The sequence below is a fragment of the Gigantopelta aegis genome, chromosome 3 (assembly GCF_016097555.1).
Source record: "Gigantopelta aegis isolate Gae_Host chromosome 3, Gae_host_genome, whole genome shotgun sequence".
NCBI lineage: Eukaryota > Metazoa > Mollusca > Gastropoda > Neomphalida > Peltospiridae > Gigantopelta > Gigantopelta aegis.
Window position 1 is genome coordinate 3,232,771 of NC_054701.1, and position 17,999 is coordinate 3,250,769.

At 34.7% G+C, this 17,999-nt stretch overlaps 2 protein-coding genes across 2 annotated transcripts; one reads left to right on the forward strand and one right to left on the reverse strand.

Moving 5' to 3' along the window:
• Positions 1-979: 979 nt before the first annotated feature.
• LOC121369432 (formylglycine-generating enzyme-like) lies at positions 980-12,646 on the reverse strand. The gene is made up of 8 exons (XM_041494529.1): positions 12,194-12,646; positions 10,103-10,177; positions 9,522-9,604; positions 8,753-8,875; positions 5,455-5,569; positions 3,569-3,685; positions 2,505-2,564; positions 980-1,985 (listed from the first exon to the last, which is right to left on the reverse strand). Exons 1-8 carry the CDS (start codon positions 12,638-12,640, stop codon positions 1,860-1,862), a joined length of 1,146 nt encoding a protein of 381 aa, XP_041350463.1. The 5' UTR covers positions 12,641-12,646; the 3' UTR covers positions 980-1,859.
• A 252-nt stretch (positions 12,647-12,898) lies between these two features.
• LOC121369433 (U8 snoRNA-decapping enzyme-like) lies at positions 12,899-16,897 on the forward strand. Its single transcript, XM_041494530.1, has 3 exons — positions 12,899-13,218; positions 15,591-15,857; positions 16,600-16,897. The coding sequence occupies exons 1-3, from the start codon at positions 13,018-13,020 to the stop codon at positions 16,798-16,800; spliced, it is 669 nt and encodes a 222-aa protein (XP_041350464.1). The 5' UTR covers positions 12,899-13,017; the 3' UTR covers positions 16,801-16,897.
• The last annotated feature ends 1,102 nt before the right edge of the window (positions 16,898-17,999 follow it).

Consider the following 17,999-nt stretch of genomic DNA (forward strand, 5'->3'; position numbering starts at 1 on the left):
TGCCAATTTTCTTTCATACCAACTTTTCAAGGTTTTTTTTAAGTTAGTTCCACAAATCACAAAACAAAGTTCTAGATCCATGAAATGGATCACATTTGTATCTTAGGATATGGATGTACAAGATGATGAAATACCACCCAGAATATTTGTGCTTAAGTGTTTTTGTTTTTTTCATTTCGAACAAGCAAATATGCTGTGACAACAGAAATATAGTGACACACAATGAAAATGCAAAACAGATATTTTTCAATATTTTGTTGTGATTAATGAAAAATATATTTATTGGACTTAAAATAACAATTTATGAGAGGAAGATGATGGATGATTACCATTCTGGAGAGAAAACTAGTCTCGCAGCACGATGTCGCAGTGTCATGATGTTACCGTTGTACGGGCATCTGCATCCAAGTCCAGCCATTCTGAGTCGACGGATAACCGTCATCGGATGGATAGGCCTTCCATGACGTCCTATCACGTTGCTTGCTGTCATCGTCGCAGTTGTGAACCGGTCACGGAAGGTGGTGTCGTCGAATCTGCCGATCTTGGCGTGGGATCGTAACGGGACGTTGACCAGGTCGAGGTCGATCACGGACACTCCCAGTCTGTTGATGACGTTCAGCAAGTCGTCCAATAGTTGATGGATGGACTCTGAAGGTCCTAGCAACTTGGCTTTTGCGAAGTCCCCCCTTGAACCATTCCCAACACTCGCTCACTTTGTTCTTCTCCGAGTCGTGGCATTCTTAATGTAACGAGGAATATGACACCGTTACGTGACTTTTATGTGTCCACATACTGGCATTTCACGTGCATTGCATGCAGCATGATTGAGCATGTAGTGAACGCATTTCACACCATTTTGTGTTTCTGCTATTGTATGTGTAACGAGAACAAAACCAGGATTAAAACCCAGACAAAAGTACCAATCAATGGCTTCCTCTCATAAATTGTTATTTTAAGTCCAATATATATATTTTTCATTAATCACAACAAAATATTGAAAAATATCTGTTTTGCGTTTTCATTGTGTCAGTATAGATATTGATTAATATGGAAACTTGCTATAGTGATGGAACTGACTTATGGCAGAGACCAACTTGTTCAGTCAGCAGTGTTTGAAACAGATATGGGCTTTACGAATCATCCTATTCAAAAAGTTTATCCTTTAAAAGTTTGTTTTCACATTTTCACTTGAGATGACAATTCCTTGAAGAGTAACAGAAAATGATGCCCAACTTTAGAAACTGAAATAGAATTCATCTCTTTAGTGGAACATAGGACTTATTATCAATTGAATTACAAGTTAAGTGTAAACTGAATAATTATTTACTTGCTGAAGAAGGATATCCTATATACTCTATATAACAACAAATATGACAATTTATGCCAAATTTACATCAGGAGCAGATCCAAGGAGAGGGTGCTAGCCAGTGATTCAAAGAGCCCCCCCAAAATTGAATGATACAGTTAGCAGATGAATACAATGCATTTTTTGTTTTTTAGTGGGGAACTTGCAATTATCTTCGTCAGCTTGATATTTCTGAGGAAGCTTACCATAAAAATAAGATATGTTAGCAACCTTTCAATACTGTAATTATTCTTTTAAACCTTGCATCCTCTCTCTGAATACCATACCTCCCCTTTTTAAATGTTGCACCTTCTCCCTCGAAAAGCTCTACATCTGCCCATAACCAAGTGGTCTAGGTATATTGAATGTTTTCACCAAAACACAGATATCACACATAACTGATATAGTTGGCAACTGTAAGACTTGACAAAAGCACCACCAAGAGATCCAGATATGAAAGAATGGAAAAATGAAGTTGAAAGAAAATGATACACAAGGGGAGACAACTACTGTTTTATGTATCCTGATGCTCTAGATATTTTGGCAGTTTGTCAGCAGCACATCTAAAACCTAGGTTGGCTGAGGAACTGTCTGGTGTGTTTTGACTTCTCGCATCACACCGGTACCGATAACAATAAGACTGAAAACAAAACATGTACCGTTTGAAAAAAAAGAAAAAGAAGACAAATTGAGTTCATGAGTAACAAGGATTAACTTCAGATGATACCTATTTTCAATCATAATCAAGAGGGTTTATAAAACTTTTTACGTCCAACAAAACTGGTGAACATAGATGACCACATAAATTGCTTGTATTGTACACTTTGCAACAATACATGTACAATGTTTATCCCAAGTTGTTTAAATTCACATATGATTGGTATAAACCACTGGTATATAGTTATGTGTAGTGGTAATTTTTTAATACATCAAACCTTGTTTTTCTTAAATTGACATCTTGGGGACGTAATTTCAATTATTCTACATTTTCCCTGCATCTGGTATACAGAAAGTACTATTCAAAGATCAACAAGAAAACTTACACTAAATATTCTAGTGTATTTACAATTAAAGTGACAACTATGCTAGTCTACAAATGAGTTAAACCATTAAACACTACCCCTCAATACGTCATGCATTATTCACGAAGACTACTTACTTTATGACACTGGTAAGAACCACCTTTCTTAACTTTATCTGTACCAGTTGCAGGTCCTTTCTATAATAAAAACAAAACACTGCAGTTAGTAGGGTCTCACTGGGTTAAAGGCTCATCCATTTTTATCTAAATGCAACAGATTCTCTTATTTTAACTACAGTATAAGACTGTTGGAAGAGTAGCAGGATTTAAAATATTAGTCTTTTTTTTTTTTTATATCCCACTGCCCTCTTTCCTTTCTCTTCTTTGAATTCCATCTCATTTCTTCCTGATCTGGCAACTCTTCCTATCTTTCAACTTCTTTCGCAGTCCACCTCCACATCCCAGTCCACCTCCACATCCCAGTCCTTATCTCTCCAACCACGATAGGTGTTTGTCTCTTGCGGCTATCCGTGCCACACACCTGCCATTTCCCCATCAGCTTTTAGCTGTGGGCTTAGTCTGACCACTTCAGGGAGTGTTCAGTAGTTACTTCTGGCATTGTTATGAGGAACTTGTAACCACCTACTAATGTACTATGCACCCCTACTACCGGCGGTCGTTAGTTAGTGCCGTGGGTCAGACCAGCTTTATTAGCAGCAGAGGACGAGGATGCCAGGTGGGTGCAGGGAAATACAAAGAGACTGCACCCGTGGTGGAAGTTGAGACAGGTAGGTGATAGTGTGGACAGCTCAGAAGACAGAGTCGGAGGAAACTGACAGAAAGGGTCGAAACAGATTGAAATCGTAGGAGAAATTGGAAAGGTTTTTTTATATTAAGATAATGAGAATGATAGGCAGAGGGTGATAGATGAGAAAGATGAATGAATGTGTGAGCCAGCTTTGATGGGATTTGAACCACTGTCGTTAGCTTGATTGTCCAGCAGCTTATCCACTAGACCACAGAGTCTTTGTATAGAATCCATATTACAATTTTTTGTTTTGTAGAAAACCAGGGGTGAAAATTAAATTTAAAGTCATGGTGGCCAGCATGGCCAATTAAATTTATCTCGTCCTCAAATCATCACATTAAACATTTTCCTAATTTAATATGATAAATGTATTAGATATTAAGGAAGTACTGACAGGATTATCAAGTGGTTTCCGGGTGAATTTCACCTGCCACCAATCAGACGTCCATTCCCAGGCATTACCAACTATGTTCTTCAGTCCAAACTTGTTTTGATCTGGAAATGACGTCACCTGAAAAAGGCAAAAACTCAAACTTTAATACGGACTGCATAAAAATAACCATGAATATCATGATAGTGATTCAGTGAACATTTATTATGTAATAATCAAATTGGACTGGAATCTGTTGTATTATGTTACACAAATGTATCTGTTAAATGATGCATGCTAAGTGTGTATATTTACAGTCTTTATTACAGTTATAATAAAAGAATTTGTCATATTAAGACAAAAAAGGACGAGTTTTTAACCCTTTGAGGCCCACAGAAGCAAATGTGCAAAACTACTTCAAATGGTTAGGGGGTTACCCCCATGGACCTCCATATAATGTATAAAATCAACTCTGATTTACAATCACTGAAGCTCAGTCAGGGAACATTTTGTTCAGGTTTTCATCACGATTTGCTACACAAGTTTCAGAGATCGCTACACAATTTTAAAACATTAAACAGTAGATGTTAATCAATTTCCAATTGACTAGAAATATTGCTAATCAATATTTAGGAATTTTATCAATAAAAGGAATGTACCATGGTACAAGCTATTTGATCATCTTGGCATGAACAGTAACACCAATCTCACTGTCAAATGGTCATGAACGGTAACACCAATCTCACTGTCAAAAAGTCATGAAAGGTAACACCCATCTCACTGTCAAATGGTCATGAACGGTAACACCAATCTCACTGTCAAATGGTCATGAACGGTAACACCAATCTCACTGTCAAATGGTCATGAACAGTAACACCAATCTCACTGTCAAATGATCATGAACGGTAACACCAATCTCACTGTCAAATGATCATGAATGGCAACACCAATCTCACTGTCAAATGGTCCTGGGAATGACTTTATGAAACTTTCAAGTCTTGGACTCAAAACTAATTTGTATGTCACATGCATGTAATTTGAAAGCATTGCCATTAAGTTAAAGTCTCAAAAGTCTACATGTTAATCTTAGGAACATGCTAACAGTTATAAAATCAGGATATACTAATTAGGGAATAACTATACTGATGGAAAGAAATAATGGAACACATAAACAAAACCAGCAAACAATGACAGCAACCAGAACCTTCATCCATAGTATCAGGAAAATAACTGTGTTCCTTACATTCAATTCACATTACAGACAGTCAATCCCATATGACATTAATGTTATTCTTAGGAACACACAAACAGGCTTTGTCATGAAATCTGGGTCTGACAGTTGTTAAGGAGATACTAATAAATGTTAATCACAAGAACACACTAACAGGCTTTGTCGTGAAATCTGGGTCTGACAGTGTTACGGATATACTAATATATATTATTCTTAGGAACATACAAACAGGCTTTGTCGTGAAATCTGTGTCTGACAGTGTTACGGATATACTAATATATATTATTCTTAGGAACATACAGACTGGCTTTGTCGTGAAATCTGTGTCTGACAGTGTTATGGATATACTAATATATATTATTCTTAGGAACATACAGACAGGCTTTGTCGTGAAATCTGTGTCTGACAGTGTTACGGAGATACTAATAAATGTTAATCACAGGAACACACTAACAGGCTTTGTCATGAAATCTGTGTCTGATAGTGTTACGGATATACTAATATATATTATTCTTAGGAACATACAAACAGGCTTTGTCGTGAAATCTGGGTCTGACAGTGTTAAGGGTATACTGATAAATGTTAATCTTGGAAACACACTAACAGGACATGTCATGAATTCTGTGTCTGACAGTGTTACGGATATACTAATAAATGCTAATCTTAGGAACACACTAACAGGACTTGTCATGAAATATCCATCTTCAGCTGTGTTTTCCTTAGGGAACTCTCCTTGCCATATGTTCATCCAGTGCTTTTCTTTGGGCATCATCTTGTTACCCCATGGATACAGTCTGCGAAGAAAACAAACCAAAGTTTAAAACATGAACAAACAAAAGAAGCGTCCCTGTTGTCTAGCTCAAAAAGACTGCTCCCATCACCATCAGCCCCCTTCACTACCACCCGGTTATTTTATAGCTGACACATAATTATATCCATTATATCTGAAATCATTTCATAAATTTTGAATCTAAATCTCAAAGACTTAAAGGTGCATTCCAGGGAACATTTTGTTAGGTATCATATAGTGATTTGCTATGTAAGTTTCATAAACATCCGTTTCTTCAAAAATGTTTAGCAAAAGATACAAACTGTATTAAAAAAAATATTCATCCTGTATCCATTAAAACAGCAACCTTGTTTTTATCAATATGAAAACTTCAAATTCAAACTGTGACTTCACATGTTAGCCATTAATGGATTTTGCATAGGTAATATAAATGTATAATTTAATATTAGTAAATGTAATTATTTGGATGTAATTTTTTGTAGGCATTTATTTCAATGTATAATCTTTACATTTCACTAGAAAAATTAATCTATTCAGTAAATATTGACATTGTAAAAGTTACCTGTATAGCATTTAAAACAGAAAGATTAATAATAAAGCTATTCCAGGGGGGTTAAATATTTGTTTACACTTGACCCAACTTAAAGGAGGGGACAATTAAGGCATTTGGCCTGGTATGCTTATTCAACGATATATAATGCACATTATTGCTCAATATCAACAAGTATAATCGTATAGTTAATTAATAAAACGGTTAAATGTGACGGCTATCCCAGTGAATACGCCCTCTGGTGAGCTGGTGGTTGTGTAATACCTAACATGTCACATCAGGAATTAGTCTTCGAACTGAAGAAACAAAACATACCTGATTTTTGCGAATGCATCGCAATGTTCTGTAATAATAGCCATCGCAGTAAGCCAGCAACAATTATATATTATTTTTCAATACAAAATAAACCACCATTGTCAAAATGTTGAAATAACTGTATTATGTTTTGTACATAAATTAATTCATGTACTGAAATAATAATTGGAGTGTTTTCTTGGTTAATTGGTCTTTTCTTTCCATGGCCTGTACCTGTGGTTCCTGATTGGCAGGTGTATATTTAGACGGTCCACAGACACTGTGTCTAAACACACTAAAAACACATGCCTCTTTTATTAAGATCACAGGGTACTGTATGTTAACCGTAGGGATACCCCTTCAATCGTAATGGGCATTAGCAGCTGCCCTGCTTTATTACTGTAAATAATTCTGTAAAACCCTTGATTAAGTAGACTTTCCCATCTAAAATCACAAAACTGACCAATTACGTCGTCCCAAAGAAAAGAAAAGTATCACTTGGGTATCATGAGTGGTAGTTTTTGCTCGAACATACCCTACCAATAGGCCTAATAATATGCATTTGTTTCTTTGGATTTAAAAAACCAAAACAAAACTAACTCCATTTCATTCTATTGATGCAAATTGAAATATATTTCGTTAAATAGTTTATTATACTATCAAGTCATTTATGTTGTTTTACAAGCCAGGTTGATGAAAGCGAAGCGCCTTGTTATAAAACGAAACAAAATGGCTGCCCCCAGTTAGCAGGAATAATCATGTTTTTTTATTAACTATAAAATTACGCATTTTTTCATTTGTTAAAGTGTCAGTATGTTGGTGATCTGGGTATGCATCTTTCCAACAAATAAGGCTCTTGTTTGAGTTGACCCTACCTTTAAGTTATTCTTAGAAATTAAGAATTATTATTTTTACAGATAATTGATTAGTACACTTATTTATTATATACATTATAGTATTATATATGAAGTGACAAGTTAGTGGATGTGTTTATTATATTAATGATATGTTCTTCATACTAAAATGTTTTATACAATTTACTTTAATGGGAAGGCTTCTACCATTCTCAATAAAGACTGCATGACTGCAGGGATTAGCACCAGCAATAGATTTTACCTGAAATAATACTGCAACAGGTGTTTGGCTATTGAGATACATTAGTACCTGGCAATATTTATTACTGTGTGTTATTGTAATATTAATTAACTACAGGAAGACAATCAATAGTTGTTTAATATCAATACACACAAACACACACACACACACATACAATCTATGCCATTGTAATATGTAATATAATATGTCAATATAGTTAAATCATCCAAATATCTGCATAATAAAAAAGTGCAAAATATATTACTTGTTTGTGCACCAGAGCATAAATCTAATTTGACCAATACTTTCATGTGATTGTAACATGATAACACTGTCAGTTTTATTAAACTATATTCTTAAACAGCTGTGCTGAAAATGTACAAATTTAGAAACTGTAAATTATTATATTATTAGAGTTAGACCTACTAATGGCTACTTTAATATCAGGCATAGTTTATATTTATTTTATTTGTGTTTGGCAAGGCATGGGAGACTAAACAATTTTGTGGCATTTTAACCATTTTCAGGGCACTTTTTTTTAATTAAAGAAAAATATTTATAGAAATAAAAACAAATATAATGTGCTTGCTTTAATAAATGAATAACAAAATATATAACAGGGATATTTTATAATAAGGAAGGAAATGTTTTATTTAACGTGCACTCAACAAATTTTATTTAGTTATATGGCGACAGACATATGGTTACGGACCACACAGATATTGAGAGAGGAAACCCGCTGTCCCCACTTCATGGGCTACTCTTTTCGATTAGCAGCAAGGGATCTTTTATATGCACCATCCCATAGACAGGATAGCACATACCATGGCCTTTAATGTACCAGTCGTGGTGCACTGGCTGGAGATATTTTATAATAAAGGCAATTTTTTAATTAATTATTGAAAAAGGCTTGTTTAATCTCAGGACAGCATGGTACTGGTTAAAGTAATAATTATGGTGCTAGACTATTGAGGCATGGTGTCGCAACATGCTAAAACAAGCTAGGGAAAACACTATTTATATTACATGATTAGCATACATTTTGTAAAATTACAAATACAGTGCTGGTAACTTAAAAAGCTGAACTCCAAAATGTCAATTCTAAATCTAAAATTTACCCTCACCCGAAACTTTACAACCTTTACAAAACGCTAATGTTTGCACTGAACAAATAATAGGGACCCAGTATTTCATCTGCAATGACATTACATTGCACCCTGAATACAGTTATGTAGTAAATGACCAGACCTGCCTTCCAAGCCTCCTTTACAAGCAAACTCAAACTCGGCCTCTGTAGGTAGGCGTTTCCTCGCCCACTTGCAAAATGCTACAGCATCATTCCAAGAAACATGAAGAACAGGATGATCCATTCTTGAAAAAGAAAACACGTATTATTTTACAGACAACAGCAAAATCCTAGGCTCTTTGACACACTTCAGCAAGCGAAAATCCCATCCATGGCCAAATCCACTGAAAGTAATATCAATTTAATCAATTTAAGACACTACCTTGATGAATAAAATAGTTTTCAACAATACTCCAGCACACATTTTTCTTTTCCTTTCATATATAATGATTTTGAATCTTTATTGTACATCCACTATTAATGAAGCCCTTGCTCAAATTATGATTATAATATCACCATGTCCATTCTGAATCGAGCATATACCATAGGCATTATCATTTCAGTGTTTTGAAAATTTATAATCTTTAAAATAATCTTGACGATCATTAATATAAAGAAGGCTACGTTATGTGCTGCTAAGTTCTATTAATATGTACCTAAGTAAATAAAGATATTAGATAAATAATAATAACGTAATTATTTTCTTTTAAGTATTTTACCTTTCTGTGATGGAGGAATCTCCATAGTTTACCTGGACATACTTGTAAGTGAGTATTTTAGATTTATACACTTTAGTGATTGATGAATCTAGGCCTTGTGGGGGTCTCCAGTAATAATAATTTAGCTAGATCACCTGAACATACATTATACATAAGTATTTTAGGTTTTTACCTTTCTTTGATTGATGAATCTAGACCTTGTGGGTGTTTCCAGTCGGCACCATTAACAGGTAACCACCATGGAGCTGCAGCTACCTGAAATAAATATATTTTTATATATGTACTAATTAAGTTACCATGTTATAAGAAAATTGTATCAATTTCTATTCAAGGCAGATGCAGGGCTAAAATAAGTTGTAAATGCTAGATTACCTAGAGAGTGCTATAAAAGAAATCCACTATTACCACCATATAGGCTACTCTTTGCCCTTGACAGAAGTAAATGCGATGGTTTTGATACATCAGTAGTTAGGCACTAAATGTAATGAGAAAAAGTTAATAAATCTGAACATAATGCAATTGATCATACATAACATGAACACTTCAGGATGATACTATAACACTGAGCTAAATCACACATACTGAGAATCAAACATGTAATGCAGATGTGACAAATATATAACCCACCCACCCACCCCCAAAAACAAATCCCCCAAAACATCAGATAAGAGAGATTAAATCATATTTCTTCAAGATTAGTAATTTTGACGAGGAAAATCCACATTTTCTACCAAATAAAAACTAAAAACTTACTGCCTGTGTAATGTTTTTCAGTGCATCTTCACTCAGGTATTTTTCCATCACAAATGAATTACCAAACTTTTCTGCCTATAAATACATTCAAATCAATATATTCAAAAGCAATTAAACTTACTGGATACCGGTATATGGTGAACAACAAAATCTTATTTGCTTGTATATAATATTTTGAAATATTATACAAATTACTTACTTCCAAATTTCAATCACAGATATTTAAGTTTTACTTGTAACGCAATGTGGAATAAATGTTATCAAGAACATACCTGGTAACATTTTGTTTTTAACATTTTTATTAGCGACAGTTAGTGATAATTGAAAATTGAGTGGTAACTATTATTTAATGTTTAAGAATTGTGTAGTTATCTCAGAATTTGTGTACCAAATCACGTCATGGGATGCAGTCGATTCGTCCACTGGACAATTTGTCCACTGAGGAACTCGAGACGATTCGTCCACTACAAAAAATCAGTACCGGACGATTCGTCCCCATATTTTTTTTGCTGTGTCATAAATTTACAAAGGTGAAAATAAATTATATTGCATTAGATTACGCTTGGTTGATGTTTTTGTAACAATGCTCTGCAGACATAATTCTTTGGCGTTTCTATTTATTAGGTTATTGTTTGTTTCTATAATGTACGCCTTTCACGCTACATGTCGTAGGATGTTTTTAGTAAATGTGCCCAGTAAAGATAATCTTTAGTCCTTCCCTTTCAACGTGGTAAGTGTACAGGTGTCCTCTATTGTGATATTGTGAAGTAATTAGCAATGCAGGCTCATTACTGCTTAAGCTTGTTTCACCAATTTGGATCCAGTAGCGTCTAAAACAACACGCCTTATTTCAAAGCTGCACCGCTAACTACCTGTATGGACGGAATGAATGAATGAATGAATGAATGAATGTTTAATGACACCCCAGCACGAAAAATACATCGGCTATTGGGTGTCAAACTATGGTTTGTTGAATTGTTTTTTAATGTACATTTAATTAAATTGGAATTGAAGACAACACGTTTTTATTTTATTTTGAGGTTATTAGGCATAACGTGACGAGGGAGGGTACAGTGGATACAATTTACGCCATTGAAGGAGAACATGACGGGGGGGGGGGGTAATAAAGTCTTCCGACGCGGAGGCTTGCATTACCTATTTACCACATTGTGTACGAGCGAGTGGACGAATTATCCGCATGATAATGAATACAAACAGTTAATAAAAACTGGATAGTAATGTTGAATTCTAACTCTATTTTACTTTTTTGGTTATAGTATACACAAAATAATGTTAAGAAACGATTACAATGTCAAAGAAATAACTATTAATATGTTTGAAAAAAATGCAGTCATCGAGTGGACGAATTGTCCGAGGTGAGTGGACGAATCGTCCGTGGACGAATCGTCCGGTGGACGAATCATCTGTGGACGAATTGTCCAGTGGACGAATCGACTGGAAAGCCACATCATGATATTGAATAAAATATTCCCTGTATACATGTTTAATCACTTGCCAAAGATAGATTTCATCAGTTCAAACCATAGTTATTATCCATAAAGCACAAATATTATGACTAATGCTTAAGGTATCACATAAAAACTTGCAAATAATAAAATAAACTGACAGAAGTAGTTAATGAATACATTTGGTTATTACAAAAAGAAAGCAAACATGCATTAACTCTTGACATTCTAATTCTATTTGAAAAATTTAAGCAAAGGTTACAAATAACACATGCACTCAGATGACAACACTGATCCATTAGTAATTAAAAATCTATAAAAATGTGAAGCATCAATCATTGACAAATAAAATTAGGTGAGCTTATCCCTTCTGTATCTATGATTCAAAAGTGAGTTGGTAAATGACTAAAATAAATTCCATTTGATCTGCATTCTTGTTTTCATTTATGTTTATTGCTCCTCAGTTCAAGATTGTATCTCATTCGATCAAGTGTAGTGTATGATAACCAAATGTAAAATAATAATTGTTATGCAACAGTTACATTACCCTGTCATTTCTGACACATTATGGTTCTAAACTAATCCTATGTCAAATAACTGAAAACAAAATCCTTTGAATGACAACCTCAGTTTTATATCCAGTCTGGTTGACAAAATATTCAAATTCAGAATTGCTGACTTCATATTTGTCCATATAGAACGAATCAACTGTTACTTTCCGTGCTGGTCCTTCGCCATCTGCAACAAACACAGGATTGTCTGTTCCCATTTGAAATGTACCACCTGGAATATATACCATCTCATTTGTTCTGGCGTACGGACTTTGAACACTGATAAGTGGGTGGTATTTCTTACTGTGGGAATTGTCACCTGGCTCCGCTTTTGGTTGTTTTTCTGTGTGTTCGCGATTTGCCTTACAGCCACAGTCAGTATCCTTAGCCTCCTTGCATGTTTCTTTTTTCTTGGAACTACATACTTCTGGTGAACAAGTCACGGTTAAAACATGGATAATACAAATAACAACAGTTGTAAACTTCACAGAATCAACAAAAACACTTGCAGACGACGCCATGATCACTTTTCCGTCTTCTGTGGTTGAAGAGTACTTACTAAGGGATCAATCATTAACAGCGATATAGTTTACAAGAGCATTAATTGGTTAATTAAAATTAATATCGTCCTAACCACACGATAATGACAGTTGTGAAAAAAAAGGAATAAATAATGATTCTTAATTAAAAAGATTACGGATAAATAAGCTCAAATATATAATAGTTAATTATTATTTTTCATATTACTTCTCCCCATAGTGTCTTGCATTGAACTTGTAACACGTCACTGACGTGCACCACGAGTCCACCACTAGTAATACACAGTCACTGGTATTTCCTAGTTGCTGTAGTTGGACGATGAACACACTGCTATAATCAAACTACTTTATTGATCAATATGGCAGATGTAGGCTGGGGATGGTTGGAACAATATGAACAATTTGGTCGTCTTGGTGATCACAAACATGATTTTGAAACCATAACATTTGTGGAAGCAAAGACTAAATATTCATCATTCATGCATGCATCTCATGGTATGATATTTGCCAAAGATGATAGAATATTGTGGAAGCTATATAAAGCAAAAGCTGCAGTTTTGGTGTGTATTTATTAACCCAGACATTGTTTAAAGTTGCCGCTTAGCAATGTTTAAAAGTTACGGCTTAATTTTTTTGAACAGATCATCAAGTTCTGTTTTGCACCTACAACTCATTAAAATTAATTTTCGATCATGTTTTCTCTCCCCGAGTTCCTACTTGTGTGTGAGCTAACAAACCACTGTGTATTCATCTCATCCACGTACATAGAACGTTAGGGTGTAGCTTAGTGGTAGAGCACTCACCTGGGGTCCAATAGGTAACCATTCACTCTCGTCCATGCTTCTTGATCCAGTAGCAACAGAGATGTTATATATATATTTATATATACTCTTTAAAAAAAAGTAGGGGAACTCTAATAAGAATTTACTATTTCCAAAATTCTAAGGTATATTAGCTGTGGGGAATGATTATATGATAATGGTGAATTAATTGGGCAAACATTACAACCGGTAGTTCAGTACTACAGTAGGTTTTATGACCACCAAAGATCTTGGAAGAATGTTTGAGGTCAAAAGTGAAATTTGAAAGTTGGCGTTTTTTTATCAGTAAATTGCAAATTAAAACTAAAAATGACTAAAAACAAAACAATAACAACTGTATGATCAAAAGAATGAAAAAAGATTGACAGAAATAATGTTCCACAGTGATTAATGGACCTACCTGGAATTGTCAAAATTGAGAATGACACCCCACGCACGTGTACGGGGCAACTGCGTGATGCATGTACAATCTATGGAATGTGTTTCTGTGTATTGATAAACAGACCTGAAAGTTCTTAAAGGAGAGGACAATTAAGGCATTTGGCCTGGTATGCATATTCAACGATATATAATGCACATTATTGCTTAATATCAACACGTATAATCGTATAGTTAATTAATAAAACGGTTAAATGTGACGGCTATAATATATAACGGGCGCAGCCATTTTGTACCATCTCAGTGAGTACGCCCTTTGGCGAGCTGGTGGTTACGTAATACTTAACGCGTCACGTCAGGAATGAGCCTTAAACTAGAGAAACACAATCTACCTGGTTTTTGCGGGATAATAAATAGTCATACATTGCAATATTCTGTAATAATACACATCCCAGTAAGCCAGCAATAAGTATATCCAGCACTATATATATTTGTTTTTAATACAAAATAAAATACCATTGTTAAAGTGGCTACACAACAAGTCGAAACAATTAACAATGTTTTGCCCATGCATTAACCTACGTACTGAAATGATACACGGAGTGTTTTCTTAGTTAATTGGTCTATGCTGTTAGTTGCTTCTACCTGTAATTCCTGATTGGCAGGTGTGTATTTGACTAGACAAGCCAATTAACTGATGCTGTCTAGACACAAGTGACCGCTTAAACGGGTGGCCGCTGATTACAGGTTGCCACATATATAGTCTTTAAAACATTTGTTTGTTGTTTCTTGTTTTATCATCTGTACTGCTAATCAACGGATGTATGCTTCACAGTTGACTATAAATTAACTTTTGACATGTCGTCTCCTTCAGAAATATTCTGACGCCATATAACCATAAATAAAATGTGTTGAGTGCGTCGTTAAATAAAACATTTCCTTCTTTCTTAAATTAACCATTCTTAAGTTTATTTTCTTTTTTCCATTTAATTCCTACTTCATGCGGTGTATTGTCATAGTAAGTGAATCTACAAATGTCAATTGTATCCTGCCCAGAGGCAATTAGATGCAGTCATACTTTCTTAATTGATACACAGTAGGGATGTCGGGACTGAATGGGAATTATATAGTATTCCTGAAGCTGTGAAGATCGGTTATTTGTTGCACCTTATCGCTGTTGTTAAATATCCCTTTAATATAATAGTAAACATTTACTGTGGCCGCTTAAAACAAGTATTTTAGCGATTTGGGATCCGATTTAAGTGGCCGCTGGCCGTGTTAGACAGGTGACTGCTTATTACAGGTGCATTTACATTATAAATCGTTTGGGAAGGAAAAAAGTGGCTGCTTAAGGCAGGTGACCACTGATTACAGGTGACCGCTAGGACAGGTTTGACTGTATTGTAAAACAAACCGTTATCTACATGAAAAAAATCTAAAACGGTTATCAAGCATTGTGTATTTATGTGCCATTTTATACTAAATTTGTTAATTATACAATGGTAAATGCACACAAAAACGTAAAAACACCTCTTGATTACAAACATCACAACTCATAGTTACAAATATACATATATCAGATTCTTTCATTCTTGTCATATAATCTTTTTTTACGTGATGACGTCCCATTTTTATATAATGTTTTGCATTTTATTGAAGGATAAGGTTCAGTTAGAATCAACTTAGTTATATGACCACAGAACATTTTTAATTATGTAGAAATTACATTCCAGATGCAGCTGCGATTTGACGGAGTGTTTGGTTTTCCTGGGGGCCTCGTTGAGCCAGGGGAGGATCCAGTTGATGGGTTGAACCGAGAAATGGAGGAAGAAATTGGTCTGGATTTGAAAAAACACAGTTTCTTGGACAGTGACCACATCGCTTCGTTTGTTAATTCAGAAAAATCTTTGGTGCTGCATTTCTTTTTGAAAGAGGTGACATTGGAGGACTTCTGTGTCCTGGAGATGAACAACTTAAGGGCACCAGAATATGGCACTGAGGTAATGATTGTCATATTTAATTTCCTTATGTATTATTTTTACATAGTGAATTATTTCAATACAGCAAGAAAGTGACCTGTTTTGAGCAATTCAAAAGTGTCATTTTGGGGGTTTTCTGTTTACAAATATTCATAATTACACTGGGACCTTTGATAACAATTATTTGGCATTTTGGGTATAAAACCCTATTTGATTGCACATTTCACTTACATAAACCAGCTACCTGTGCTTGGTTAGGATCTCTCTGTACACCTAAAAAAATTTGGAATGTCCATGCCAGAAAATATTTTCAAGGTACGTAATAAAACAAAACAGATCATAAGTGTCCCTACTATAGATGGTTATGGGTTTGAAATATTTTGAAATTGGACACTGCATTTCATGTGCTATACAAATTGTAAACAGCAGTTCTCTTACTGTCATCTATCAACAAACTATTAAAATACATAATTTTACCCGCTGTACTCCAGGGAACATTTTATTTTCAAAATCTTGATTAGCAATATTTCCAGTCGGTTGAAAATTGAAAATTGATTAGCAAATACTGTTTAATATTTTAAAATTGTGTATCGATCTCTGAAACTTATGTAGTGAATCGCGCCGCGATACTGAACAAACTGTTCCCTGTACCTCCCTGGCAGAAACCCTGCAACCCTGTCCTCTCTTAGCTACCAGTCTATAACAATAAGACTTAAACAACAAAGAAAACAGTTTAATTAACAAGATACATTTTCTCTTGCAGACATATGGTGTAGTTCGTGTTCCCCTATTCACCATGGGTGATGGTGTGCGAGGATTTCCAGCATTTTTAGCCAACCATTTCGCAGGCAATGCCCGGGAGGAGCTGTTGATGGCACTAAAACATTGTAACATTTTAACAGTACAGGAAATACAGACTGCACTTGTTTCTTCAGAAGAGTTTGTGACGAGTGTTCGATCTTGAAAGAGTTAACAACTGATTGTTAGGCTGATAGTAACATGTTCAATATAACTGAGAATGAACATGTTTATGTTTGAGTTCATAAAAACTATGAATATTGTTTACTGATTTTACTGATTATGTATTATAGACCGTAATAAAATAAATACTTGATTTTCATACAGATATTTTTCAAAATGGTTGAAAATCAGGGATTTATTTCATTATGGACTTAAAGGCCAACTTGTAATAAATTTTTAACTTTTAAGTTATACAGTTTAAGTCTATTTTACTATCTACTTTGTATTCCCAATAATCAGTAAAACGTGTTATTCCAATATTTGCTTTTATGTAAGCATTGTAAATCGTCTTACAAAATAATTACGCTAAATGTTCCAAACTTTATTCAGCTACAAGGTTGACATTATTATTCATTATGTCACATCATTCGTGATTGTTTTTCTCACTGTTCTAGGATTGTCTTTCCCTTTTAGCCAAAAAGAAGGAAGGAAGGAAATGTTTTATATAATGACGCACTCAATACATTTTATTTATTGTTATATGGCATCGGACATATGGTTAAACACCACACAGATATTGAGAGAGGAAACCTGCTTTCGCCACTTCATGGGCTACTCTTTTTGATTAGCAGCAAGGAATCCTTTATATGCACCATCCCATAGCGAAGGATAGCACATACCATGGCCTTTGATGTCCCAGTCATGGTGCACTGGCTGGAGCAAGAAATAACCCAATGTGCCCACTGATAGGGATCGATCCCAAACTGACCACGCTTTACCACTGGGCTACGTCTCGCCCCCTTTTAGCCAAAAAGCATTTTCAGTTATTTTTATATCATTAAATTAGACTATTGGACTAAAACATTTCTTGTCTTCTTGGTTTATAAAGTTACCTTTTAAAGGTGCAATCTCAGCTCTTCATCGTCATACAGAAATCAACCACAACTAGTGTTTTAATGGGACTGCCATCACTTTGTTGCCACTGCAACATAATCCATGCAACAGAGCCTTTTTAATAACTAAAATCAAATAACTATTAGTGTATATTCAGTGCATTTCATGTCATCCTAATGTTTGTATTAACCCAAACTGAATTTTACACCTTAATAAGATATGTACAAAACAATATATATTATGTAATTAAATGAAGGTTGAGCTACAGTAAACACTGTGATGATCAGAAACACATTGAATACAGACACT

What these genes read in the sequence shown, in the direction of transcription:
- LOC121369432 (XM_041494529.1), bottom strand. Translation starts at nt 12,640, where the DNA reads ATGGCGTCGTCTGCAAGTGTTTTTGTTGATTCTGTGAAGTTTACAACT. An exon ending in AGACTGGATATAAAACTGAG is followed by an intron (nt 10,178 to 12,193) that starts GTTGTCATTCAA and finishes ATGTATTTATAG; the next exon opens with GCAGAAAAGTTTGGTAATTC. An exon ending in GGAAACCACTTGATAATCCT is followed by an intron (nt 2,565 to 3,568) that starts GTCAGTACTTCC and finishes TTTTTATTATAG; the next exon opens with AAAGGACCTGCAACTGGTAC.
- LOC121369433 (XM_041494530.1), top strand. Translation starts at nt 13,018, where the DNA reads ATGGCAGATGTAGGCTGGGGATGGTTGGAACAATATGAACAATTTGGT. An exon ending in AAGCAAAAGCTGCAGTTTTG is followed by an intron (nt 13,219 to 15,590) that starts GTGTGTATTTAT and finishes ATTACATTCCAG; the next exon opens with ATGCAGCTGCGATTTGACGG. An exon ending in CACCAGAATATGGCACTGAG is followed by an intron (nt 15,858 to 16,599) that starts GTAATGATTGTC and finishes TTTCTCTTGCAG; the next exon opens with ACATATGGTGTAGTTCGTGT.